Source organism: Macaca fascicularis, chromosome 11 (assembly GCF_037993035.2).
Source record: "Macaca fascicularis isolate 582-1 chromosome 11, T2T-MFA8v1.1".
NCBI lineage: Eukaryota > Metazoa > Chordata > Mammalia > Primates > Cercopithecidae > Macaca > Macaca fascicularis.
This window is the reverse complement of record NC_088385.1, coordinates 76,680,817-76,708,493: the sequence shown is the minus strand read 5'-3', so window position 1 is coordinate 76,708,493 and position 27,677 is coordinate 76,680,817. Positions and strand designations below refer to the sequence as shown.

General features: G+C 39.8%; 1 protein-coding gene across 1 annotated transcript in view; it reads right to left on the bottom strand.

Moving 5' to 3' along the window:
• Positions 1 to 3,161: 3,161 nt before the first annotated feature.
• MYRFL (myelin regulatory factor like) overlaps positions 3,162 to 27,677 on the bottom strand; it is a 110,559-nt gene continuing 86,043 nt past the window's right edge. The window contains exons 16-25 of the mRNA XM_074007699.1: positions 22,935 to 23,020; positions 19,378 to 19,452; positions 19,230 to 19,270; positions 18,933 to 19,112; positions 9,718 to 9,780; positions 9,007 to 9,094; positions 6,429 to 6,503; positions 3,915 to 4,035; positions 3,563 to 3,637; positions 3,162 to 3,443 (exon numbers count right to left, since the gene is read on the bottom strand). Coding sequence (XP_073863800.1) covers positions 3,357 to 3,443; positions 3,563 to 3,637; positions 3,915 to 4,035; positions 6,429 to 6,503; positions 9,007 to 9,094; positions 9,718 to 9,780; positions 18,933 to 19,112; positions 19,230 to 19,270; positions 19,378 to 19,452; positions 22,935 to 23,020 — 891 coding nt within the window. The 3' untranslated portion in view covers positions 3,162 to 3,356. The remainder of the gene's footprint in view (positions 3,444 to 3,562; positions 3,638 to 3,914; positions 4,036 to 6,428; positions 6,504 to 9,006; positions 9,095 to 9,717; positions 9,781 to 18,932; positions 19,113 to 19,229; positions 19,271 to 19,377; positions 19,453 to 22,934; positions 23,021 to 27,677) is intronic.

The following is a 27,677-nucleotide window of genomic DNA, read 5'->3' as shown; positions in this document are numbered from 1 at the left end:
CATGTCAGTCAGGCTGGTCTGGAACTCCTTACCTCAGGTGATCTGCCCGCCTCAGCCTCCCAAAGTGCTGGGATTACAAGCGTGAGCCACTGTGGCCAGCCCAACTTTCCTTGTTTTTGATGACTTTGATTGACACTTTATGTCATTTGCGAAGAATGGTCATCGGATATTTTGTAGAATATCCCTCAGTTGGAATTTGTCTGGTGTTTTTCTCACGATTAGCCTCGGGTTATAAGTTTCTGGGAAGAGACTGTTATACACACTTTAATTTCCTTGAGTTTGAGGATATTCCTCAAAGTAATTTCCTTGAGTTTGAGGATATTCCTCAAAGAGTAGAAAGTTCTCTGGCATAAAAGGAAAGCCTTGTGGCCTGAAGCAGTGTGGTCCACAGTGAATATCTCACAACTGGAAAAGTGCTGCAAATACAGAGAATCTTCCAGCAAAGTCTATTCTCCCAATAGGCCTAACTAATCCAAGCATGTCACAGGTTGCCATAGATCTATTCACTATCTTAAATCCTTCCTTTCTGAAGGCTTTCAACACAATCTCCTATAAAAGTTTTTCTGTAGGAAAATACTTCCAGTCTTTTAATGGAATTTAATGAGAAAATGGCACTGATTTTACAGAAATCCCTTTATAAGCAATATTTCTGAACTACATTAGATATCTGAAACCCCCCATATTATCCCAAACCTAAGTGCATGAATAAGAACATGGGATTTATGTGCCAAAAAGATCATTTGTAATTCTGCTGCTGACAAACATTCCTTTACTAAGAGTCAAATTAACGGAATCTCTCCCACATCAACCACTTGGGATCCCATTTTTAAATGTGTTACAACTGCAGTATCTAGACCTAAGTCATGCTAGGACAGGCTGACACTACAGCTTAGGAGAAAAAAGTTTGAATCTCAATCTAAGAAACTAGAGGAATCCTGAAATGCTCCTCCCAAGAATTTAACTACCTTATTCCATTTTCTACAAAAGTTAAGCTATTAGTATTAATAAAAGGGAAAATAATTTTCCAAATATAGGGGGCCAAGTGCAGTGGTTCAGGCCTGTAATCCCAAAACTTTGGGAGGCCAGGGAAGTAGGGAATCACTTGAGGCCAGGAGTTTGAGACCAGACTGTGCAATATAGTGAGACCTTGTCTCCATCAAAAAAAAAAAAAAAAAAAAAGTTAGCTGGGCATTGGTGGCATGTATCTGTCATCTTAGCTACTTGGGAGGCTGAGGTAAAAGGATTTCTTGAGCCCAAGAGTTCAAGGCTGCAGTGAGATATGATCACTCCACCATACTCCAGTCGGGAAAACAGAGTGAGGCCATGTTTCTTAAAAAAAAATAAAAATAAATTTAAAAGAAAAAATGTAAACATTATGTGATATATATATATATGGTTCTGTCTACAATTTAGGTTTTCTTGTTTTGTTTTGTTTTTTTAAGATGGAGTTTTGCTCTTGTTGCCCAGGCTGGAGTGCAATGGCGTGATCTCAGCTCACTGCAACCTCTGCCTCTTGGGTTCAAGTGATTCTCCTGCCTCAGCCTCCCAAGTAGCTGGGATTACAGGCATGCACCACCACGCCTGGCTAATTTTTGTACTTTTAGTAGAGATGGGGTTTCACCGTCTTGGCCAGGCTGGTCTCGAACTCCTGACCTCAGGTGATCCACCGCCTTGGCCTCCCTAAGTGCTGGGATTACAGGTGTGAGCCACCGCACCCGGCCTACAATTTAGTTTTTATAGTTGATGAAAATGCCTTGATGTATGTGTATTTACTTAATCCCTTTATAATCCCACTGTAATCTTTATAATTATTCTGTTCTATGAAGATATAACAATAACAGCTCACATTTATTTAGAACCTGTTCTGTGGAGATATAACAATAACAGCTCACATTTATTTAGAACCTATCTGTGCTCTACATATATTATCTCATTTAATCCTGTTTGTGGTAGATATTCACTATCTTCCATAAGTGAAGAAATTGCAACTTATGGAAATTAGATAACTTGCCTAAAGATACACAGATACAATCATGATTTGAACTCAAGACTAAGCTAAGACCATCTGGTTTCAGAATCTCAGCTCTTAATAACTGGGTAAACCACTTTTGTGTTAATATGTTTATTTTTAAATGCCTTCTGTGAGGGAAAGAACCATATCTTTTCTTAATTGTTGGGGTCTCACAATTAATTTCCATCCATATGGCACATATTTAATAATAGCTGAAAATAAGGAAGAGGATGTTTTATTGCTGCTGATTACTGCTGTGACACTAAAAAAATCAAATTTCTTATTCTAATTGACCCAGAGACCAACAGTAAGATAAGGCAAGGCCAGCCATTCAGCATCCCTGTTACCTGGAACTACAGTGAGGGTGGCTTGGATCTCCATTCTCTAAAAAATAGCATATTAATAGAAAATTTGAGGTATAAGACCAGCAGATGAGGAGATAACTGCCATCCAAAAGAGAGTTTGTTACTCATAGTCCCCAAGACAAGGGGGCATACCATGGCAGAGGGAGCCACCCGGGGAAGCCCTGGGATCAGTCGGGAGGCAGACGGAGAAGGAGGAACTGCAGACATGACCCTTTATTGTGGTAATCTGAGGGAAGGAACAGGTGAGGCAGAGTAAGCAGGCTTAGGACTGGCTAGTTTGATTCATTTCAGTGCGCTCTGGAGTACAGGAGTTTCCATCTTTACAAGGGGGCATATCCTACCCACACAGAAAGTTTAGTGTCCATCAAGCATTGCAAAGCAGAGTTGCAATTATTTCTCTTGAATCCATTTTATTAACAAACTACATTCTGTACCCTAGTGTATGTGTTTATACAACACACACACACACACACACACACACACACACACACACACACAGAGGACAATTTGCCTAAATGCGAGCTCAGCATCAAATACCACCCCCCACAACTCCTTGACATACCATATCACACATTCTCAAGAGTCTATGTTTAGTGGGCCAAAGTGGACATGGCCCTTTTGGTTTTTTTCAAAAGCTTTAAAATACATTAAAACAAAGTAGAGGCTAGACCTGCTTATTTTGAGCTCACAACTTCCTTAATACCAAAAATAGTATTTTTAAATTCAACAGAACTGCTTCCTCCAGGAAATGTTTTCTTCATAGTCATGGCAAAATCAAACACCACATTATTTCAAGTTTCAGCAAACATTTTATTCTCCTCATTAATGTCTCAAAACTGTTGGAAGCTAAAGCCTGAAAAAGTCCTTTAGTAATAAACGTAAATGTTTTACAAAGAAGAAAAAAGAAGTTGCAAGAGGATGTCCGTTTCTGTTAAATGTATTCCTATTTTTCTTTGGTAAAGTCCCCAAACTTGAACAAATTAGGCACAGCGTCGATAGAAGTAAAAGAAGTAATCGGTGAAGAATATTCCAGCAAAATAAGGATCAGTTGAACAGTCAGCTAAATCCTGTCAGGAAAGGAGAAAAAAAGAGGAAGATTAATGTAAAAATGAACTGTGGTTAAAGTGATTTTTTTTTATTGCTCAATTTCTTTCTCACTGAAAATAAAAAGAAAAAGCAAGCTTACCGGTGCAGCTACACGGAAATGGAACATGCTGTCAGAAAACAGGGCTACAGGGAGGCTCCAAATGTGCTGATATCCCTAAATAATTAATAAAAGAGGATCCATTTCATACATGCATTTGACAGTCAGTAGGAAAGAGTACAGGCTGAAAAAGCGTTTCTTCAATGACTGTAGGAGAAGTATCGGGATCACAGCTTTTGATGGGTGTTGCTAGAACAGTCGGCAGATTCATAAGGACACAAGGAAGAGACTGAGCCAAGCCCTGTGACTAGGGTTGGCCAGGGAGGGAAAACACTGGCAATTGGTTCAATGTATCCCTCTCTCAGCGGGGAACAGAGGAGGCAGAAAACATTACCTGTGTCATCTCCTGGGAGATTTCTCTGTGGCTTTCCATCCCTTTGGTTTCCCTTTTACTATGGAAACATATATTTCCAAGGGTGAATTTGCACTGGAAGACTATCAATGGCTCTGTTGTGCTTCAAGAGACAAAGAAAAGAAAGAGCACATGAAAAAGCAGTTACCAGCTTCTGCTAGGATACACCTTGATAAGAAGAGGGTCTAATGGGAACATAACTAGGAAATCCATTCAGAGTTCACAATAGGCATTGTATTACACAAAGCTCACTGATGCCAATAGGCCAGCTCACATCTCATTACTACAAAAAGAAACCCAATCTCAGATGGCTACTGAAATAGTATATGATGGTGTCTTTTTTTCTTTCTTTTCTTTTTATTTTATTTTTTCACAGAGACAAGGTCTCGCTATGTTGCCCAGGCTGGTTTCAAACACCTGGGCTCAAGCAACCCTAATGCCTCAGCCTCCCAAAGTGCTGGGATTACAGACATTAGCCTGGCTGTGTATGATAGTTTTTAAAACCTAATCTTACATCAAAACTTATCTGCATATGTGTTTTTTATAATTTTTGGATATATTCCTTCTCTTTCCACTGGCACTGAGTTTGCATTTATCTGAAGCTTTCAGGATTTTTGATTTTGCAAATTCCGGGTCTAGGCAGATACTGTTTAAAATAAAAAGGCAAATAAATACAGGTAGGAGTTTGGGAGTGAGTCCTATCAGAAATCACTAGATTTTAAAGCTATCAGAGTTGAAAGTCTGCAAGAATGTATGGTTCTTCTCTGGAGGTTGGCCCGTTAATCATCATCAAGAGGATGCGATCTATTTGTCTTTGGGAACAATCCTTTTGCACGAGTTAGGGCAACCTACAATCTCAGTTAAGTGTATGTGTTATTTTTAAGTCATCCGTTTTATAAAAAATGGTTTGTAAACTAAAAGTCCTGATTTAGCCGCTGAAGGTGATCTACCACTTCAGGAGATATAGCATATAACCTTGTTTCCTTCCACTAAAAGCCAGAAATGAGTAAGAAAATGTTATTCTGGTTACTCAAGGAATGCTAGATAATAGTATTTTCAGTTTATAACAATAGTACATTTAGCTTTTGCTCTGCCTTGAAATATGGTAGGTTCTGAGTCACAAAATATTAGCTGCTTAAAAGAAACCTTTCCAAGGCTAGCAGTTAGGTTGAGTGACATTCGTTCCTCACAGAGGCAAAGTGGATGAGAAAAAGAGTATGAAGCCTGAGTGAGACAGAGGAAGAGGCAGAAGGCATGCGGTGAAGGACGGAGGAGGAAAACAGAGCTGGGCAAGCAGAGGGAGAGAGGGGAGGACAGAGGGAAGGGAAAGAGTGATAGAAAAGGAAGGGAAGAAGAAAGGAAATGTGGAGGGGGATGGAAAGGAGAGACTAAAATCAGGAGGCACAAAAAACCATTTATCTTCATGGAAAGTAGCTCATTGCATAATTTTTTAGTGGAAGGTCTTTAAGTGCCATAATCATTTAAAATATCTGATAAGAATAGGTTAAGTTAGAGTTTTGTGATTTAGGAGGAAAGGTAGTCCTAATAAAAGCTACCATTTACTGTGTGCTTATGGTGTGTCAGGAAAGGGCAGTGTCCTTACATATCTCATCTCACTGGGTAGGCAGGACAGGACAGTGATGGCTGAGAGGATGGACTGAATTTGAAGCCCAGCTCCATCACTTACTACCTGTGATTTTCAGAACGTGTGTGTGTGTGTGTGTGTGTGTGTGTGTGTGTGTGTGTTTTACATGTTCTGAAACTCTAAACCCAAGTGTCTCCATCTCAAAAATATAAACTAGGGGGAAAAAAAACAACTGGGAGGGTTGCTGTGAGGATTTTATGACCCAGTATTAAAGTGTAGCATATAGTCTGTGCTCAGCAAATGGCAGTTACTAATTTCACCATTATTAATAATTCTCACAGCAGCTCTATGTGCTATGGTGTAATGTAATACTTACATTACAGATAAAGAAACAGTAGCTCAAAGAAGATAAGTGGCTTGTACAAGATCACAGAATTAGTAAGTGACAGAATCCTTGGACCCTGGTCTGTCCAATTCCAAACTCTGGTTCCTTTTTTTTTTTTCTGTCTTTTGGAAAATAGGAGTGGTATCTACATTAACATTGCTACCGGGAGCTGTGTATCTTCCCATAGGGGGCATGTTATTACTCTTGTTCCCATCCCAATTCTCTCTCTCCAAGTGAGAGAGTCAGGGGAAGTCTACAGCTTGTGAGCATCAAACCAAAATCACTCCCACTTTGTAGGCATGGGTATAGAGTTTAGAGCCCTTCCATTGCCTGAAGAAAGCCCGGATGATCACAGCCCTCATTTTGAAAACCTTTCCCTCAAATGGCCCACCTCTCAAACCATCATCAGTTAACACAAACTGATAGCTTTCTGCCTCTTAACGTACTGACCAAATTGTGAAGTAAATCCAGACTTGCTATTCAACTAATGATAAAAATGAAATTATTTTTACAGCCATGCACTTACTTTATTTCCAGAGAGAACTTGACATTGGTGGGTGTGTGTTTATTAACAGGAATATTGTAATTATAATTTCCAGATCTAATTATGGAAAAAAAATAAAACCACAAATCAAAATATGTAGGAAAGTCTTCAAAGGGCTTTTTGCTACTCATTATAAACTATAAAAACAGTGAAATATTATATAGTAAATAATAAATATAGAAAATTGAGTTCAACCTAGTATCATTTTTTGTTGTTGTTTTTAGGATATACCTGTCAAATTTCAGAGTGATATCTTTCAGGTCTTAATATAAAATGTACTATAAAAAGTTACAGTTTTTTAGAACACACAGAAACAAAAATGATGGAAAGTCTAATCCCAGACCAGGAAATGCCTTTTTCACACAGGAAATGACTTTAGTCCCCTTTAAAGAGACACAGATTTCTGAAGACAAACGAAGCAAAGGCTCAAACTAACAATGCCCCTAGAAATAATAAATACATTTTTTCTATCCTAAATCACTCCCTTTTGAGCAACACTGGGAGGAAATATCAGGTATTTTAGAATCTGAATCTGCTAAAATTGTTCTAATTCTAATTACCATTTAGTAATGGAGAAGATTGCAAGACAAGTGCTTATACATAGATCCCCCCACACCTTTCAGAGAGATACTTGGATAAAAGGGAAATTCCTTTGATTCGTATTGTAATGAAAAACTCCAGCAAAAAGACATATGGTCTCTAAAACAAGTTCTCCTTATGACCTGACCATCCCTTGAATTATATGGAAAAACAACCTAAAATCAGATTGATGGGAAAAAGAGTCAGTCATTATATTTTTAAGTAATGCTAAACTAAGTTGCTAAAAAGGTAAAAAGCAAAAGTAAAGGAAATGGAAAGATCTTGCATTTTGCATTGGATAGGTATATTACAACAAAACGAAACATTATACACCTTGAATATAAACAATTTTTGCTTGTCAATTATACATCAATACAGCTGAAAATAACAAGAGTGCAACTTGCACACCAAATTGAGAACAGTGTTATTTCAGTGAATCAACGTATTTTTTAAAATAGAAAGATCTGCATTGGGATCAGGAGCAGTTTGTTTGACTGGGGGAAGCTTAGATAAACGGAATTCATTTCCTAAGACACCTCTCCCATTATCTGCAGGCTTCACAGCAACCCAACTCCGTTTTGAAAGTATCCCCATCTTATAGCTGAGAAATGGGTATTCGGGGAGAATAAACATCTTGTCAAAGTTCTAGGACTTGAACTTGAATCATCTGACTCTTCACTATGTCATCTTACCACATTAATTAATATCTGTATCTGCCACTTACAGGTGATCTTAGGCAAACTTTTTCAAGTATAACTGAAATTTAACTACAAAACAGGGATAAATTATACCAACCTCATAGGGATTTTGTGAGAATTCAATGAGATCATGAACACAGAGGTCATAAATAAATCATAAAGCACCATACATGTTACTTTTATAACTCACAGCCATCATCAACTTAAAGCCCAAGTTATATCAGGTTGGAAAAGAAATGAGGCTGAAAACCCACAGGATTTATGACACTAGTTCAAATTATAGGCCTTGCCTTTAATCTAGCAGGTGCCTAAGAAACAGTTGTCAAACTAAGAAAAATAACTCCCCCATTCCGTGTGTGTGTGTGTGTGTGTGTGTGTGTGTCCGGGTTGCACTCTGTCATCCAGGCTGGAGTACAGTGGTGCAAACACACAGCTCACTGCAGCCTTGACCTCCTGGGCTCAAGAGATCCTCCCACCTTAGCTTCCCAATTAGCTGGGACCACAGGTGTGTACCATCATGCCCAGCTAATTTTTTTTTTTTTTTTTTGGTAGAGATAGGATCTCATCATGTTGCCCAGGCTGGTCTTGACCTTGAACTCCTGGGCTCAAGCAGTCCTCCTGCCTCAGTCTCCCAAAGTGCTGAAATTATAGGTGTGAACCATCACGCCCAGCCCTCTCCAATCTTAATCCCTACAACTGGCACACTGTACTCTTTGAAGCAACTTGCACCGTCTGTTTCTAGATGTATCATTACCTTGATACAGGTAATAAGGCATACCTGTAATCCATAAGGAGATGGATGTTGCTGATAACTTTTGCTATATCTGATTTTTCCCTCCTATCTGAAAAGCTAAGTTATATTTTTTCAGCAATTAAAATAATGATATCCCTTGTTATTAAAATATACAAAGTCAGCTCACTTGTAACTTGGAGCCATCAGCAACAATGTCTTTCTTGTCTATAAAATTAACTGGCAGCTCTGTGCCCTTAATATGTGCCCTCAGAGAGTCAGGAACAGAACTGCTCCCTAGGCTTTCTGCTTTGGACTTATCCATTAAACCAGAAGACTGGAATAACTGGGGCTGTGGCTTATTGACATTTGCTAATACCAACCGTTTTATGATTCTTTCTCCCACCATGTAATAAAGATGTTTTCACTTAAGGAGCAATGTAAGCACACATTGATTTTATCATGTAGCTTTAGCTTCCACTGCAGTCTTAAAAACCCAGAGCCATGGGTAAATTCCAGAAACAACCAGGGCATGCTGGGGAGGCTTACCCACCCGCACTGTAGGCTTCGACTGCAATACTGATGATCTATTATTTGCTGGATTTCCATAATCTGAATAGAACTGATCGTTGTATCAATCCCTGAATTGAGAAGAAATAGATAAAAGAAAATAAACTCTTCTGAAAGGGAAAAGAATATTGTATTCCAGCCACAGTCCTCAAATTACACAATGGGAAGTAAGAGTTTCCCAGGTAAAGAGATTCCATTTGTATTCGAATGGAAAAAAAAAAAGGAGGAAAAGGAAGGGGAGAAGGCCTTTTTGGGGGTTATAGTACATTTTAGAAAAACTAATAAAAACTCAGGCTCCAATAAACATCCCCTATAACATTCAAAAGAATTTCTGGACCATGGAAGTCCTACTAAATCAAAATTTATTGAAAATGGAGGGTGCAACATGAAATGCAATCTGTTTCAGAACACAGAAAACAAACTATAGTCAGAATAGAAGAAGAGGGCAGGAAGTTTGAACAAATTATGAACATCCATGGAGATCAACCACAACTTGTCTGACAGTGAGTGACCATTTCTAATGCCTCATTAGTGGTTAGGGTGGCATCAATTACAACACACAGTCCCATGGATATACGTGGCAGGCAGGCTGCAGCCTTTGTCCCTGCTCCTCACTCCAGCAATGCTTTTACAACTTGTTAGTCTGCCTGGCTCCACAAAGCCAAAGAATACTGTCACTTAAATGTCAACTTACAGTCACTCCTCCAGTCAGGGCCGCTAAGAGCATTTCTTGCCAAGAACGATTTGCTTTTGTCTTCTGAAAAGAAAACAAGTCTGTCAATCTTGAAGACTTGTTCAGGAGAAGAGAAGAAACCCCATGTGTGACCTAGTTCATCTCTGTGAGTTGAGTGCTCCCCACCCTTTCTGTCTCCCATCCTTCAACCCATCTAATCTCTATCCTATTTCTTACAGATCTAGTTTATTCTCCCCCTTCTGCAAGAAGTCATCTGTTATGGACTAAATTGGGTCCCCCTTCCCAGCTACCAAATTCAAATGTATATGATGAAGCCTTATCCCCCCAGTACCTCAGAATGTGACTGTTTTTTGATAGGGTCTTTAAAGCAGTGATTAAGTTAAAATAGGCTGTCAAGGTGGGCTCTAATACAATCTGACCTGTGTCCGTGTAAGAGCAAAAGATTAGGAGTCGGGCACGGTGGCTCACACCTGTAATCCCAGCACTCTGGGAGGCCAAGGTGGGCAGATCACTTGAGATCAGGAGTTCAAGACCAGCCTAACCAACATGGAGAAACCCCGTCTCTACTAAAAAATATAAAATTAGCCAGGCATTGTGACACATGTCTCTAATCCCAGCTACTCGGGAGGCTGAGGCAGGAGAATCACTTGAACCTGGGAGGTGGAGGTTGTGGTGAGCCAAGATCGCACCATTGCACTCCAGCCTGGACAATAAGAGTAAAACTCTGTCTCAAAAAAAAAAAAAAAAAAAAAAAAGCAGAAGATTAGGACACACCGGGAGACCCTAGGGCTATGTGTGCACAGAGGAAAGATCACGTGAAGACACAGCAAGTTGATAGTCATCTGCAGACCAAGGAGAGAAGTCTCAGAAGAAATCAGACCTGCTGACACCTTGGTCTTGGACTTCCAGCCACCAGAACTGTGAGAAAATAAATATCTGTTGTTTAAGTCACCCAGTCAGTGGTATTCTGTTATGATGGCAAAGTGGACTAAGAAACCATCCCTAACTAGGTCTGCAGCTCACAGATTCTGCCTTTCCAATGCCATAGCATTTATTACTGAACCATCAATGCAATCATCAACCAGTGATATATCTGTCACCATACTGAAGGGCATATTACCTCTGTATTATTACTTAACTTTTCAAGTATTTTTGCCCTTTCCTGACAATTCCAGAATAGGGAACATCTACTAACATTCTTTGAATCCTCTGTAACCCCTGGCATAATGTCTTGCTCAATCTATGGAAACCATCTTTCTTTGATTAATGACAAGCTAATGATAGTTTTATTTCCTATCTAGCTTATGAATGAACATTGTTAATTGAAATTATTATCTTTAGATTATCTGGACTCTTTTATATCCATCTTAATATTGCTATCTCAGGATTACACATACTAATGTAAAAAAAGAAATAAATAACCAAGGAATCTCTGTTTGAACACCTCCAGTGACAAGGGACTCCCTGCCCATTCTTCTGCTGGGCAATGCTAAATACCAGTTTTCCCTTTTATTGAGCTAGCATCTGCCCTCCTGTTGATCTTCTTTTGATCCTGATATTACTTCTTGAGTGAGTATAACAGGCCCTAAAGTCAACTTCTCTGCTCAACTGAAGCCTAGCTCATATGAAGTTGCAAAGGAGTAGAGACATACTCATTAGTCATATTTATTTTTCTGAGTGAAAGCAAAGGCTATGAAAGATATAACATTTGGAAACTAGTAAGGAGAAAGAACTATTCCTGGAGATCCCAGTAGAAAGCATGGAGATGGGAGATGGACTGTTTCATGGAATAATCCCTTTAGAGTTGAGTCCAGGTAGCACCAGGGCCTAGCATCAAATGTATATTGGTCCCTATTGGTTTTTCAACCCTGCCTACTTCTGTGACCTCTCTGCTGCTTAATATAGCCTGTTAAAATAGAGAATAGGTTCAAGGGCAGTCAAGAGAGTGGGTAAAAATGAAGAAAAATAGGAGCAAGACTATCCCTACAGTAAAATAATGAAACATTAACCTTCTTCATACAAATAGAGTCTGTGGTCTCTAAAGATAAGCAAAACTTATAAAAAAAAATTGAGCATGCCTTCCCAATTGCTTAATAACTTGAATATGAAATGTTAGAGGAAATTCTGTGGGACCTATATTTTTGCATTGAAGGATAGCGATATAATTACACCTACTATTTATTGATGCCTACTCTTCACTGAGCATTGTTCTGAATGCCTTACAAAAGTCCAAGAGGGAGGTTATCCCTGCTTGACAGATAAGCTAAGTGAGGCACTAAGGACTCAGCTTGTAGACAGGAATGAGGAGTTTCCCATTCAAACCATCTGATTCCAGAGGCCACAATTTTGCTATTCCAGGAATATGTGAAATGTGATCCATGTAGGAAAAAACTTGAGCTTAAAGTCTAAGGCAGAGGTGTCCAATCTTCTGGCTTCCCTAGGCCACACTGGAAGAAGAATAATTGTCTTGGGCCACACATAAAATACACTAACACTAATGATAGCTGAAAGGCTTTAAAAAATTACAAAAAAAAAAATCTCATAATGTTTTAAGAAAGTTTACAAATTTATGTTGAGCCACATTCAAAGCTGTCCTCGGCCGCTCGTGGCCCATGGGCCGCAGGTTGGACAAGCTTGGTCTAAAGTAAGGCCTGAGATGCAGCCAGCTGAAAGGAGGAATCAGGCTGCTGGTGTGGGGCCAGAGCAGGCTTGTAGGGAGGGAGCCCAGGGAGTGGCTAGGCTCCTGTCATCACCCAAAAGGCATTTTAAATGCAATTTTGTAAAGGTAACCATTCAGATGAATGTTGTTAAGGCTGTTTTTTTAATGTATCTTTTTAAAGTAGATAGTGAAAGCAATCATTTAGTGGGTTGCTAAGTATGCCTAACAAAATAACTTTATGAAGTTTTGGCAGTCTTTTTTTTTTTTAATTTGCAGATTTAGATCTATGTTCAAGTTTCAGTATCCAATTTCAGGATAGAAAGCAAAAGACAATACTTGGGGACAATCACTCCTAAACATCCCTATCCTGGTTATAACTCCTCTCACTAGGTGGAAGGACTAGCTTACTTAACCATTCACCTAACTGTGGGCTCCTTGAAGACTACATCCTGTTCACTGTTGTATCCCAGATAGGGTAATGCTGGGCTCACAGTGGTGCTCAATGAATATGGGTGAAAGGATGGAAGGAAGAGAGCCAGGGAAAGAGGACGGAAAAGAAGAGGGAAGGCCAATTTAACCTCTAAAAAACTTTCCTCTTACACATTCACAGGGAAATTTCCCAGGGGAACGGTGCAGAGGGATGCTGAGAATGAACATGGGAAGCTAGACTCCTTTACTCTATTAGCAATAGGAAGCAAGACAGAACTGGAAGGCAGGGTGAGTGTCTGAGCCCAACATGGTGCTTTCCATTAAGAAGAAATGGGTCCTGATACATGAGGAGTTTCTAGAAAACTGAATATTTATTTTCCTTTACATGTGAACACATACACTGCCAAAAAGACCTCCAGATTTCTTGGATTCTAGCTATTCCAGTAATAATTTCCAAATACGTTTCTACTATAAGTTTTGCTTAAGACGGCTTCCACAGAAGGTTATAAATTTACAAGGCAAATGAGGCATAAAGAGAAGTGGAAACCAGGACTTTTCTATCCTGTGTGTTTTCTTCTCCTACCTTTTGTCCTACTTGCCTGCTGAATTTGCAGAAAAATAGCTCATTATAAATTCTGGCAATAGAACTACAGATTTGCCTTATTCCACAGAACTGTGTTTTCAGGTCCTGGAGACATAAAACCCTATGGATACAATTGAGTACCCAGTGGGGTAACGTTTTCTTTAAAAAAAAAAAAAAAAAAAAAAAAAAACAGCAATACATAGGTGGGAATAAGGAAAGATAATCTTGCAGATCAGAATTATAAAAATGATTTTTCAAATGCAAGAAATAAAATTTAAATCTCCCGTAAAACACCTTCCATTTGACACTTCTCTGAAACAAGATTATTTGACTCTGAAAGGCTGGTTATAGGAAAACCATAAATCTTCCAGTAGTCATACAGGAAGTTATAAAGGCATACTGTCAGTACCTTCTAGGGTTGATCTCATTTTACAAATGCCTTCCAGTGATATTCATTATAAGCTTCATATAGTACATTCCCTGAGGTTTTCATTATAAAGTTGGAGATATATTTCACAATTGGTGGATGAGCTCTCCCAATAAACTAAATTAGAAACTTCTGGAGAGTAAAGATTTAGGATGGTGCCCAACAAAAGCATACTCCTGTCATGGTAGAAGGTGTATATTGCACTACTTGTAAGATTGTATTGGCGGCTGAGTCCAGTACAGCATCTTGGATACCTTTCTCTTCCCTTCATTGAACCAGACTCATGTGCTATGAAGAAGCCAATGAGCCCCACTAGTCAATGGCCGAGTCCTTTAACACAGGGCGCCATTTTCTTCTGGCCATTCACTTTTCTCAGAGTCGTGGTCTCCAAAACAAAATGAACATGAATTCCAGATATTTTTTAAATCTTCACCAACTCTAATATATTCTACAGAATTCCATAGATGCTTTTCTCCACAGGCTCGTTACTTTTTAATATCTAACTCTCTTGTCTACTTAAATCTTTACTGGTTCCATGGATTAAAATCTAATTCATCACATTCAGATGGTTTCTTAAAGTAGAAGCTCAATATTCCAAAATACTCACTTTCCACTTCCTGATTAGTCTTACCCAAACTTTTTATTAAGTGAGGCGGAGTGGGAGAGATAACCTTTCTAAAAGACACTTTACACAGATAAGATCAACTTTGGCCCAAAAGAAGAATAATGACACGAGCTCAGTATGTCATAAAAATGCTGATTTCCCTTCGCTTATTTTATTATAGTCTTACTCCTCAGGAGGAGGCTCATAAATGTGTTTAGGGGTTTAGTAAACTGTTAGATATTACTCTGCATCCCACTGAGAGCTTTCCTAAGTTTGTTGTTGTTGTTGTTACTCTTGAATTTCTTTTTTATTTTTATTCCTTAATTTTTAATTGGTCTTTAATGCCTTAGAAACATCTGGCTGAAAAGAATAGTTTCCTAGACTTCTGCTCTTTTGTATTTAGAAGGCTGCTGTTATACAGTACCCTGAACAGAGGGGAAGAGTAAACCAGCAGCAGAAGAGAAGAGGCTTTGCTCAGACTCGAAAATATCCCACATCAGGGACATTGCAATGGACAGAGGCAAACTTACCAGGAGGAGCCAGAAAGGGCCATAGAGTGGATACTTTCTGTACCTTCTAGAGTTGATCTCAGGTACATGCACATCCCATGTCCAAATCAATGGAGGCAGGATGGCAAATGGGAAGGAACCCAGGACAGAGAAGCAGGGGACCCAGATTTCAATTCCAACTTTTCTAGAAACTCAACTGAGGAATCTTAAGCAAGGTCCAGTGCCTCCATTTCATCAGCTGCAAAATGGGTAATTTGATATAAATCAGCAGTTCTCCTGACATGGGGTCCTTGGAACCTTGGGTGATTGCATAAAGGGGTCTGTGGTGCTATCTGTAGACTTGAAAAGCAACATCTCTCCTGTAGATTTGTACTATTTTTCAAATGCCACTGTTGGAGTAATAAAAACAATTCAGTTAAAAGCTTAACTGAATTTATAGTTACATTTGCCCTTCATGTATTTTCTCAATCACATCATTGTAAAAGTATGCTTATAGTGGATTCTCAGGGCCAAAAGGTCAGGTGCCACTTGCGTAGCTGTTCTCTGAGATTCTGTGACTAAATCTCCAAAAGTTTTTGGGTTTTCTGAAGACAAAAGTGAATCAAACATTTGAATCCTTTCCATTTTTCTCCAGTTGACAAAAGCAAGAGGCAACAACTTTCCCAGTGTATCACAGAGCCTAGTAAAGCAGAACATAAATTTCATTTGTAGTCAAAGAAGCTGTTAGTTCTGTCTGGGTGGACACAGCCTGGCACCATGGAGCAAATTTTCTTTCCTTAGGAGTCACTTCTTTCTCATTTATATAGCTATAGAAACAAGATGAGCAGACACTCATCTTGTTGAGCAGACACTCATCTTGTTTCTAGGCTACTGTTTTTAGGGGAACATTTCTAAAAACAATAATAAATGAGTATACATTTGGAAGAATTGTATATAATCTTATGGACATGATTACACTTGTAGCCCTTGATCAAGTTTCTGTAATTTTTTTAACATGAAAATCCGTATTGTCACAGAGAGCAACAAGCCTCGATCTGGTTTAATAATGGTTGTTCCTCCCAATACAGTGATGCATTGCTTAACTACATGATCCTGTGAAATATGTCATTAGGCAATTTCATTGTTGTAGAAACAAGATGAGTGTCTGCTCATCTTGTTTCTAGGCTATTGTTTTTAGGGGAACATTTCTAAAAACAATTAATAAATTAGTATACATTTGGAAGAATTATATATAATCTTATGGACATGATTACACTTGTAGCCCTTGATTGAGTTCCTATAATTTTTTTAACATGAAAATTCTGCATTGTCACAGAGAGCAAAAAGCCTTGATCGGTTTAAAAAGGGCTGCTCCTCCCAATACAGTCATGCATTGCTTAACTACATGAATATGTGAGATACATCATTAGGCAATTTCATTGTTGTACAAACATCACAAAGTGTACTTTACAAACCTAGACTGTACAGCCTACTACACACCTAGGCTATATTGCTTCTTGGTTGCAAACCTGTACAGCATTATACTGTAAATACTGTAGGCAATTGTAACACAATGGTAAGTATTTGTGTATCTGAATATATCTAAACGTAGAAAGGGTACAGTAAAAAATAAAGTATAAAAGACAAAAACTAGTCCACCTGTACAGGGAATTTACCATGAATGGAGCTTGCAGGGCTAGAAGTTGCTCTGAGTCAATTAGTGAGTGACTGGTGAGTGAATCTGAAGGCCTGGGATACTACTGTAGACTTTATAAACACCATACATTTAGGCTATACTAAATTTATTTTTTAAATTTTCTTTCTTCAATAAATAATTAACCTTAGCTTACTGCAATTTTTTTACTTTATAAACTTCTACATTTTAAGAAACTTTTTGACTCTTGCAATAACACTTAGCTTAAAACGGAAACGCATTGTACAGTTGTACAAAGATATTTTCTTTCTTCATAATTTTATTTTATAAGCTTTTTCTATTAAATTTTTTTTTTACTTTTAAACTTTTTCATTAGAAACTAAAGTACAAAATACACACATTAGCCTGGCCTATACAGGGTCAGGATCATCAAGATGTCACCAGGCAATAAGAATTTTTCAGCTCAATTATTATCTTATGGGGCCTCTAGTATACATATGGTCCATTGTTGACTGAAACATGTGGCACATGACTATATTCCCTTGATGTGAACAGCTGGTTACTTCAGGAATGAACTTGTTCAGCGGTCAAGAAACCCTTGAAAATGAAGAGTGGACCAGTCTACAACCTCTTCCTATTCAGTATCTGTTATTAGTACATCTCTCATAGGTGAGATGGTCTCTTCCAAGGACCGCTTTCAGAAAAGAACTTCAAGTGTCTCCAGCATGGGCTCCCAAAGTAAGAAAAGTGTTTACCAGCCACAAGGTTCCATGTGCTTTCACAAGGGATAAAAGCCTTGGGGATTTCTGTGGTAGTTCTAGATTTTTTCATATTTAAAAATATTGAGAATAAGATGACTGAAATGAATTCCTTTATTTAAAATGAAGCTTTAGTTTTACTCTATAGTGATGCATCTGCTCCTAAGTTCAATCAAAAATAGTTTTCATGAGAAAAGCTCAATGCTTCCTATTGCTGTAGTGAAAGAACTCTGTGTCTCAGCTTCCTCACCAGAAAAAAATTGGGATCATAATGGCACCTCTCTTGTAGGCTTGTGAAGATTAAATGATTTACTCATGTAAACTACTTATGACAGAACCTTGCGTAGAGTAATACTTCATTACAACATGATAATCATGATGATGATGATGACAACTTGTAAGTTATTCAACCAAGACTAGGATATGCAATAATGTCAAAAGGGAAAGGAAATGACATTGCACCCCAACATTTCAACCACTGACCATATTCTACGTAGGTCATTAGCACCACTTATAAGTATTCTGGTTCATCTTCTCCATACATGTTAGGTCTGTTCTTCCCCATCCGTTTTAAAATTAGACATGACCAATGTGACGTGACCTGCTTTGGCCAATAAAGTTTAAGCAGAGGTAACATGTGTTATACCTAGGTGGAAGCTTTAAGAGCCAGTACATAATTTGCCTTGTTCTTTTACCACTACTATGGAGACTGTGGAAATAATTATTGTGATGGAATCTTCATCAGCTAGACTTTAAATGACATGATGACCAAGAACCCTCTTTTGATTCACATTTAATATATAGAGTGAGTCAGAATTAAATGTTTGCCATAAGAATCCACTGATATTTGAGAGTTATTGTTATGACAGCATCCTAATCAATAAGCCACAGTAATATGTATCCTTATTAGCATCATCATTAATATTACTCTTTATTAATACGTGTATATAGAATAAATTTTTAAAAACAGTAATAAATTAGTATACATTTGGAAGACTTGTATATAATCTTATGGATATGATTACACTTGCAGTCCTTGATTAAGTTTCTATACTTTTTTTTACCATGAAAATTCTGTTACTTGAAAAACATTGGTATGTGTGTATGTATGTGTGTGTCCCTAGGAGAAAGAGGAAAAAGTTATTCTGAAAGTGGAATGCCAACCTGGTGTTTTTCACTGCCTTAAATCTCACCCTGAACTCTAAATTAGAGTTTCCAAAGTCTCTTACATTTTGCCCTAGTTGGTTTGGGCTGAGAGCCCAGATACCACATCATTTTAAAAATTCTAAATGAGCCAAAAAAAATCCACCCACGTGCATGTAATTACTTCACTTGTGCTACTATTACTATCCTTGTTGGCAATGGACAAATGAGAACCTTTCACTTGGTGAGAATTATAAGTACTTGAATCAACCAAAATTTCATTCCTGGGCAAGGAACTCAATATTACAGATGATTGACAGTTTGTGTATTTGTGTTTTAAAGATTTTGCCACCCCAAATAGAAGCATGGAACCATTATCTGGAACCATTAATGACCATCTAAGTAAATTGTGACAAGAAAAACAACCTCAAGTTCAAAGCTCTAGTTGTTTCTCTTCGAACATCATTTACCTGACCATTGCCTCTGATGGAATTCCTTGTCTTCAGATTGTCTTTGCACAGGACTTGAAAAGACTTCTTTCATTCCCCAGATGGGGCAGCAATAAGTCTCCTGACATGGCAGGATTTCACAAAAAGTAATTTCAGGTACTTGTAAGGAGGCCGGTGTGGTTGCCAGGGATGTATTAGGTGCTGCAAGGCATTGGGCAGGGGGGAGGGGAAGCAAGAAGGTTAACCTGAAACGCTGGTTTCTTCTGTTGACAGTTCACTTGAAACCAGGTTTGAGGGTGAGGAATGTAAAGCCTTTACCTGAGGAGGAGGCTGTGGACAGCAGAGCCGGCTCCTGAGAGCTTGTGATATTGCCGGAGAAAAAGAATGAAATGATTAATGAATGAGGCCTGCAAAAATCCTTCTCTCCAAAGGAATTTTAGGCCAGAAAATTGAACTGAACTCTCACCTTGGAGGGAGATTTGGGACACGTCGGTCTTGATCTTTTAAGCTAAGTATATAAAGGGCGACTATCGTCAAAGCACTGTCAAAAAAAAAAAAAAAAAAAAAAAGCATTATGTGGCAGATTTGTTTCCAGATATATCTCACACATCCAGCTGGCCAGAGATGTACTCTCACAGGCCACACAGATGGGAGCAGGGGGGAGGGGGTGGCCTCGGCTGACAGAAACACCATGGAAACCAGCACAGTTATGCTTTTCTGCCCTGGAGAGAAAAAGCCCTCAGCTTCCTGGAGCGCAGAGGCTCCTGGGACACTCCATGCTGATGGATTTTTTTCCACAGAGCAGCCCCCCAGCCCTGGCAAGCTGTCTCAGAGGCGCCTGTCACTACTGGAAGATTACAAGAGGAAGCATGTAAGTGGCTGGAGGCAACTGCTCCTTGCAGGAAAGAGTCAGAGCCCAGTTTGCATCCCACTGGTGGAGGGCATCGGCACTGTCGCATCGGGAGATGGAAGGCAGCACAGGTCTAGTCAGCTGTGGAGGCCAAACCCTCTGGCTGCTTCTCTGACATCTTCCTTCCGGCTGCCTGTCTTTTCAGAGCACAATACACTGAATAGGTCAGAGGAAGGAAAAGAACTGCAAGAAAGTATTTGTTTCCACACTGTGAGACTTCAAAACAATGAGGATGTCTTCTCCCCCATGACCGGAACTTATATAAACAAATGGAAGCTTTTCTTAAGAGTTCCGAGCCTTGGGAAGCTATTCCCAACAATCCTCACGCATCCAAATACTTCGTGTTCTCCTCTTTGGGAGACATCTTTAGAACCCTCTCACAAGTCACACAGAAAGTCTGCTGATGGCTTTACAGCTCCATTTTGTGCTAGGCTTGAAAGAGTTACCTGACTTGACTTCTTGCCAGTTTGACTTCACACCCAGTTTTCCAAACTTGACTCCTCATTATTTTGCTTCCTATCAAAGGTGCTGGATTTACCATTATTACGATACACAAGAAAACTGTGCCATATGTGCTCATAAAGAACAAATTCCCAAAGTGTTCTCAGCAGCAGCTGGTTACTGCCCAGCAGGCACAGCTCTGCCTGGGAAAAGTGTTGCTGAACCCCAAAGATGCTGTCAGATAGAATTTATAGTGTCATCGTGGCAACTGTTTGCTGTGGTCCAGTTAATAGAGGCAGGAGGCAGAGAAATCCTAGGCAGACAGGGTTGGGTCCCCAGTGAAACTCCACCTTAAAGCCAAAAACAGCCTGAAACCCACAGCCCAGAGTGAGAACTTCTATTCCTGTTTTCCCACTCTCTCCCAAGTGGGTCTTTCTGAATAATACCTTTTAACCAATCGAATGCTGCCTTTTCCAATAATACCTATGGCCTGCCCTGCCCCTATCCTGTGCCTATAAAAACCCCAGACTCAGTCAGTAGAGACAGAGATAACCTGACTTTGGGGAAGAGATGACCTGACTTCAGGGAAGAGACAACTTGATTTTGGGGAAGATGACCTGAACTTTCCATCCCCTTTTCAGCTCCCCTCTTTGCTGAGAGCTGTTTTCTTTGCTCAATAAAATTATCTGCTTTCATCACCCTTCAATCATCAGCATGACCTCATTCTTCTTAGACGCTGGACAAGAGCTTGGGACTCACCGAGCATGGGTATCAAGAAAGGCTGTATCATTGACCCTTTGCCCTCACCAGTGGTGGGCAGCTGCCCCATGTGACAAAGCCAGGGGTCAACTAAACTGCTAACACTCTGCTGTGCATTGGGCTGCAGATGGCAGAGCTAAAAGCACTAATTAGCACACTAACACCCGCTCTGGGGTTTCGGGGTCCCAGGAACTCTTACCAGGGCACTGCCACATTCCCCTTGGGGTGACATGCCTGGACTGGCCACGAGCCTTGCTTGGAGCTTGCTGCTGTATCAGCACCTGGAGGGGCCGACCAAACCCTGCACTCACTCTCTCATGTGCTCCCACTCAGCAGCACAGCGAGCCAAGTAGATGGGGCACTGCTGCTGTGAGTCCAGCAAAAAGGCTGAGAAAAATCCTGTGTCACAGTCTTCCCTTCTTTGTTCTCCTACCTTTCCCATGCTCCATCTCCCCATTCCAATTCTAAAATACTCTTTATGATTTGTGTCCAGCATCTGCCTCAACACAAAGCCCAGAAAACTTCTAGGACATCTTTGGACATCTTTTCCATTCTTTGGGGGCAAACCCTGGTTTTGATCCTACTCAGGTGTACCACATGCCAGAAGCAAGATAGTAAGCCTAACACCTACCATCTGCAGTCTTAGTGGTAAACAATATTGGAAATAATAAGATCTAATAAGTATGTTTAAAAAGCAGTCTCTTTACCTTACAATTAGACTTCTTATAACTTTTCTACCGGACTGGGGAATCTGTGTCTCCAGAGAATGCTAAGTATGTCCACTAAGATAGAGGTTCACACTCTTCCTGAGTTGGGAATCCCAGCAGGAGAAGACAAGCACACCTGGGAGAATAAGAAAAGTGCGAAGGCTTCTAATGGGAATTCTAGGTAGTGGTGTCAAATACTTGGGTGTCTCCCTACAGTGGGCAGTAGCAAGTCACAAGCGAAAACACTAAGGAACAAGAAGGGCACTGATAAAACTACACAATCTTCTATAGCTGGGATGCAGCTTTAGGTCAAGCAACTGGAAGCACTTTGAGACCACAGCTTGCTTTGCCCTTGAGAATAATTGTCTCCCCTAAGACAGGCCCCAGAAGCCAGTCCTTTCCCAGGCTAACAAAGCATTTTTTGAGTGACAGATAAATATCCTTTCACCATGTGAATAGTCCGACTAAGAAAAAACCAGGTGCACTCAAAGGCCCAGAGAAGACAGGCAAGAGAACACAGCAAGATGACCAGGTCTCAAAGGCCCAGTGTGGTGGGGGAGGGGAATCACAGCAGCAGAAGCCTAGAGACCTGAGAAAGGGCCCTGCATTCTAGCAAAGGCCTGCCTTTGCGGGCTGCAGAGGAGGGATGGCATCAAAAATTGCCCAATTTGCATAGCAAATACTGCTGTCCTCACTGTATTTGCTTGATTTAACTGCTTAGTAGATTTGGCTACAATTCCATCACATGGTATATCTTGGTGTCCCTTTGGTGAAAAGTCTTCACTGAAGAATCCAGGAGAGTTACCATAAATATGAGTGACCAAGGGAGAGTGGATTATACTTGATTTCCTATTTACTTCTTTCTCCAAGGTCAACAGAAAAGAAAACAGAATTTGCAAAGCTAAGAAAGATACACACACACACACACACACACACACACATGAAAGGCACAGTTTGTTGCTAAACATAGCAGTTAATTGAAAAAAAATCATGTCATATTTAAGGCAGAAAGCCTGTGCTTTTTTCTTCAAAATAAGAGTTTTCAAAAAAGGTTCCCTCATTTCTCCGCTATCAAAGTTCAGGGCCTAGTTTAAAGGGCTTCTTGTCTTCGAAGTAAACAGGCAAGTCCCCAGTTCATATGTGATAAAAGAAACATGGGAAGGAACAAAAGAGCTTGACATGGCATAACAGTGAAGTTTTTCTTACCAAAATGCCATCACAGCAATCAGAGTTATAACCAAGGTCTGGAAAACCCAATTAGGACACGCCCGTCTTTTTCCTGAAAGATAAACCTATAAAAAGGTTCAGTAATGAGCAGTGATAAATTAGTAACTCTAACTGTGAGAAGGGAGCCTGGAGAATTGCTCCCAGCACGGGTATTTGCTGCTGTCTTGGGATAGTTTGAGTGCTTGCCTCAATTTACATCTTTCCTCCTCCCTGCCTCTCTGAAAACAACATTCTTTCAAAGTCTATCTCAAGTACCTCCCTTTCCTTGAAATTCCAAGCTACAGCAATCTCCCTTTTCCCAGACATCCTGCAGACAATGATCTTTGCCAGTCATTGGGCACTTATCTTTGCAGTTTTATGAGAAAGGGGGACCTGAGGCGAGATGTTGTCAGACCACAGATGTCCATCTCTTTGAGTAGGATACTTTTGAAAATCAAAAGATCTTCGAGACATGAAGAGATGAATTCCAATGGAATGATTTCAGGTATCATGACAAATGATGAAAATGGTTTTTATAGAATGAAATCCCACTAAACGCTTTTTAAAATTATAACACCAGTATTCAATTTTTCACCTCTATATACAGATATCTCTGGGCCTGTGTCTTATTTATTCTCATATTAATTCTACAATATTTATTGAGCAGCATTATGTACAACACTATAGGAGACATGAAAATTAGTAAATTATAGTCTCCAGTATGTGAATGAGACAAAACTTTAGGACTGACACATATTGGCATACAAACTTGCATATGGGGAAGCCAAGAGCTACAGAATGACAGCTCTGCAATTGCTGGGGAATCTGGCTGAAGAGATAGGAGTTTTCTGCCCACTTAAATGAGGTGCTACTTAAATATGAGTTTCCTATAAATGCAATAAGGAGTATTATGCCTGCTGCCTTCTGGGGATATAGGATAGAGTCATGCTTTTGGTTATTAGGGTATTAGAATAAAGTGGTAATAGTTTTTAATTGGTTCTTGGTTTAATTTATTGGGTACAATAAGGTGATAATAATTTTAAATTCGTTCTTGGTTTAATTTATTGGGCTAGCTATCTGACTAAAGCAAATGTTCTTCCATGTAGTATAGGGTAGGGGTGTAGGATTCACTATACCATTTTTACCAAGTACACTATCCCTTAGGGCTATTGTAACTGAGCCATCCGTAAGTATAGCTGGAAGCTGTTGTGATGACCAAGGAGTCAATGGCTTATACTGTTCTGAGGTCTCACAGAAACTGTTCTGAGGACATCTTAATAGTGTACTGCACAGAGGAGAAACTCAATGAAATTTGTTGAATTGACTGGAATTAAATAGGACTAGTTTCAGGGTAAGTGCTTTCCCCTTCAATCTACCCTCACAGCTACTGAATTATTTTAAGTCTCCATGCTTTTCCTCCAAATCCTTTGGCCTAATATAGAGAAATGGCCTAAGACCTGGAGTCAGACTTAGAGTTGAGTCTTCAAGTTATCTAAATGTCATTGATCCTCATTTTCCTTATCAATAAAATAGGAATAATAAAATAATACCTGCCTACTTTTCAGAGTTATTAGGTATATCCAATAAACAGTGTAATGTCTCTCAAATTAAGGTGTGCATAGAATTACTACGGTGCTTGAGAAAACCCTAAATGCCCTAAATGTAAAATTCTTATTCAATAGGTTTTATTTGGGGGAGAGTAGGGACTGGGAACCTGTAAGAGGTAGGACAATAAAAAGTATTTACCCATGTTCATTTTTTTTTCTTAGATAGGGTCTTGCTCTGTCACCAAGGCTGGAGTGCAATGGCATAATTTTGCCTCACTGCAGCCTCTACCACCTGGGCTCAAGCGATCCTCCCACCTCAGCCTCCCTAGTAACTGCAACTACAGCCATCAAACCCAGTTAATATTTTAATTTTTTGTAGAGATGGGGTCTCACTGTGTTGTCCAGGCTAGTCTTGAACTCCTGGGCTCAAGTGATCCACCCACTCTGGCCTCCCAAAGTGTTAGGATTACAAGCGTGAGCCACCATGCCCAGCCATCTTCATTCTTTCCTTTTCCCTCTCCTCCTCCAAATAGTCAGTGAATTCTTATTTGAATCCTGGGGAGCTTCCTATCTCATCCTGAGTCCTACGTATAGCCAGAATGGCCCACCTACCTCTTGGAGGTGGAGAAAGAGAAGGAAAAAAGAGGAACCCTACTGATTGAATGAGAGCTACATCAAGAGACTTCAATCTTCCTCCAGAATGAACACCATCTTGGCCAGCATTGGGAGCCGTGTGGAAGTAAAGGCAGGGCCCAGTCAGGCTTCTTACCATCTGGTAAGACCCACTAACTGCCCACAGCATCAATTTGCTCATTAACAAGACCCCCACCCTACTCCAGAATACCACTCCCCACTCACACACAAGCATTTCAATGACCCACAGAGTCCCCAAGGAACAGAGGACACCTAGGAGATGGGTGGTAGCATGGAAGTAAAAGTCAACCTCACAGGAAGAGCTCAGATCTCTTAGCAGGTCAGCACAGAGGGAACAAGCACTTTAGTTATCTGTATTTTATTGAGCTCCCTGGACAAGCCTGAAATGAGATACGCTAAAATATTGAGTTTGAACACATTAATAACAACTATTATGTAGCACTTACTATGTGCTATGCAAATGCTTTACATATATCAATTTATTTAATCCTCACAATAATCCTCTACAACCCTATGAAGCAAGTACCTTTATCAACCCCATTTTAAAAATAGGGAAAATGAGACACAGGAAGGCTAAGTTTCTCTCTCAAGATCACACAGCTAATAAATCACACAGCCAGGAATTTGAACCCCCCAAAACTTGGCTCCAGAATCTATGCTCTTAACCGCAATGCTATGCTGCCTCCTTTTTACTGTCTGTTTTTAAAGAAAGGAAACTATACAACTTAGATATTGCTGTTATTCAAAAGGCCTTCATGGCTTCTTTATTTTCAGCCCTATCTTCCACTATCTTCCCTAAACAACTCCCACCTAATCCTTCAAGGAAGCCATTTCCAGCCACCAGACTTTCATTTATGCCATTCCATCTGTAACTTCTCCTTCAATTTCATCGCTGTCTAGCCAAAGCTTACTCCTCCTTTAAGGCTCAACTCTCATAAACCTCCTGACACTCTGAGCCTCTGCAGCACTGATGACATCCACGTACAACTGTTCTTTGTATTTTCTTCCAATCTTCCCTGGCTACAATGCAGTTCCTTAGAAGAGATCTGACTCACCCTTTCTGCCTCCCACAGGCCCTCTACAGTGACAGCAAGAGGTCTCTGAGTTGAATGGGTGCTCTTTAAGGCCTACATGAGTCCCCGACCCTGGGACCACACCTCAGCCTATACCCCACCCACATATCCAAGACGCTGAACCACTTAATGTTTTTTAATGTAAGTTTTCATACTTCAGGGAATATTTTCATACTGGGCTCTCCACTCAGGTATTCATCTGACAAATATTTCTTGAGTGCCTACTTCGTGCTAGTCCTAGTGACATGAGAATGAGGAAGGCAGACACAGAGCCTGCTCTCATGGGCCATATATTCTAGTTAATATTCTGAGATAACTGCAAAATAAAGAGAATCTCTTATTTTGCAAGATGGGAGCTACAGAGATTACAGGTGACCAAACTGCATCTATCAGGGCTGCCATGGATGTGGATACCATTCCCTCTGTCCCACTGAAAATTATTTAGTCCAAAGGGTACCTTTCCTACACAATATTTTTCGTGTTTTGTGTTTATTGAGTAACCTACTAAGTGCTGAGTGCTGTGCAGAGCTGTAGCTCCTTAATCCTCATTTAAATCCTATCAACAATCTGTGTAAATACTATAATTGTCCCTATTTCCCAGTGTGGTTGAGTAACTTGCCCCAGAGCAATTCTACATATATTTTTACCTGGGTATTTGTGTTTGTCAATACACTAAGGAGCTTGTCAGCTGCATAATAGTTTACTTGTTTTTAGTAGAAGAATTTTTGAACTCTTTCTGAATCCTTTTAGAATAATCAACACAGTATAGCATGAGGAGTAGAGAGTAAAATGAGGCAGTGACACAAGCATCAGGTCAACCTTTAATAGGGTGTCAGTTAAGGTCATGGATATCCTCCCCAGGGAAGGGCCACCTTTGGGCCACTGCTGGATCAGAGGGAGCAAGCTGAGTTTTGTAGCTACTTATGAAGTGCTGCTAGGAAGGGTGTATTGCAGCTTCTCCCTTACTGATATTTCTCTGTGATGGAGAGGGTGTCCTTCAAGTTAATAAATGATTAACCTTCACTTTAACTATAAATACTATCCTACTTAATAAATGCTTTCTTTATTCATTAATAAAACCATCACATTTTAACCTTTGCCAGCAAGTGAATACCTATTCTTCCATTTGCATATTTAGTACTAAATATCAAAGGGAAAAGAGGGATTTGAGGATTAACTAAAGTCCCTTTGGGATCTCCTAAAGCCAAAGATAAGGGGGTGGGGGTCAAGGCATGTACACAGATCTGGCAGCACAAGGCCATCTGTATGATGAGGCTGCTGACTTTCGCCTGAAGGGGACAACACAAACAAAAACTTGCAGATAATAATTCTGAGATTAATATATTTTGTACTTGTTTCTCTAAACTTTGCTTTAAAAAGCCAGTTAATATCTACTAGAGGGCTAATATTTAAACACATGTAGTACATAAGGATGCAAACTACGGATTTTCTCAACAAATAAATGAGAA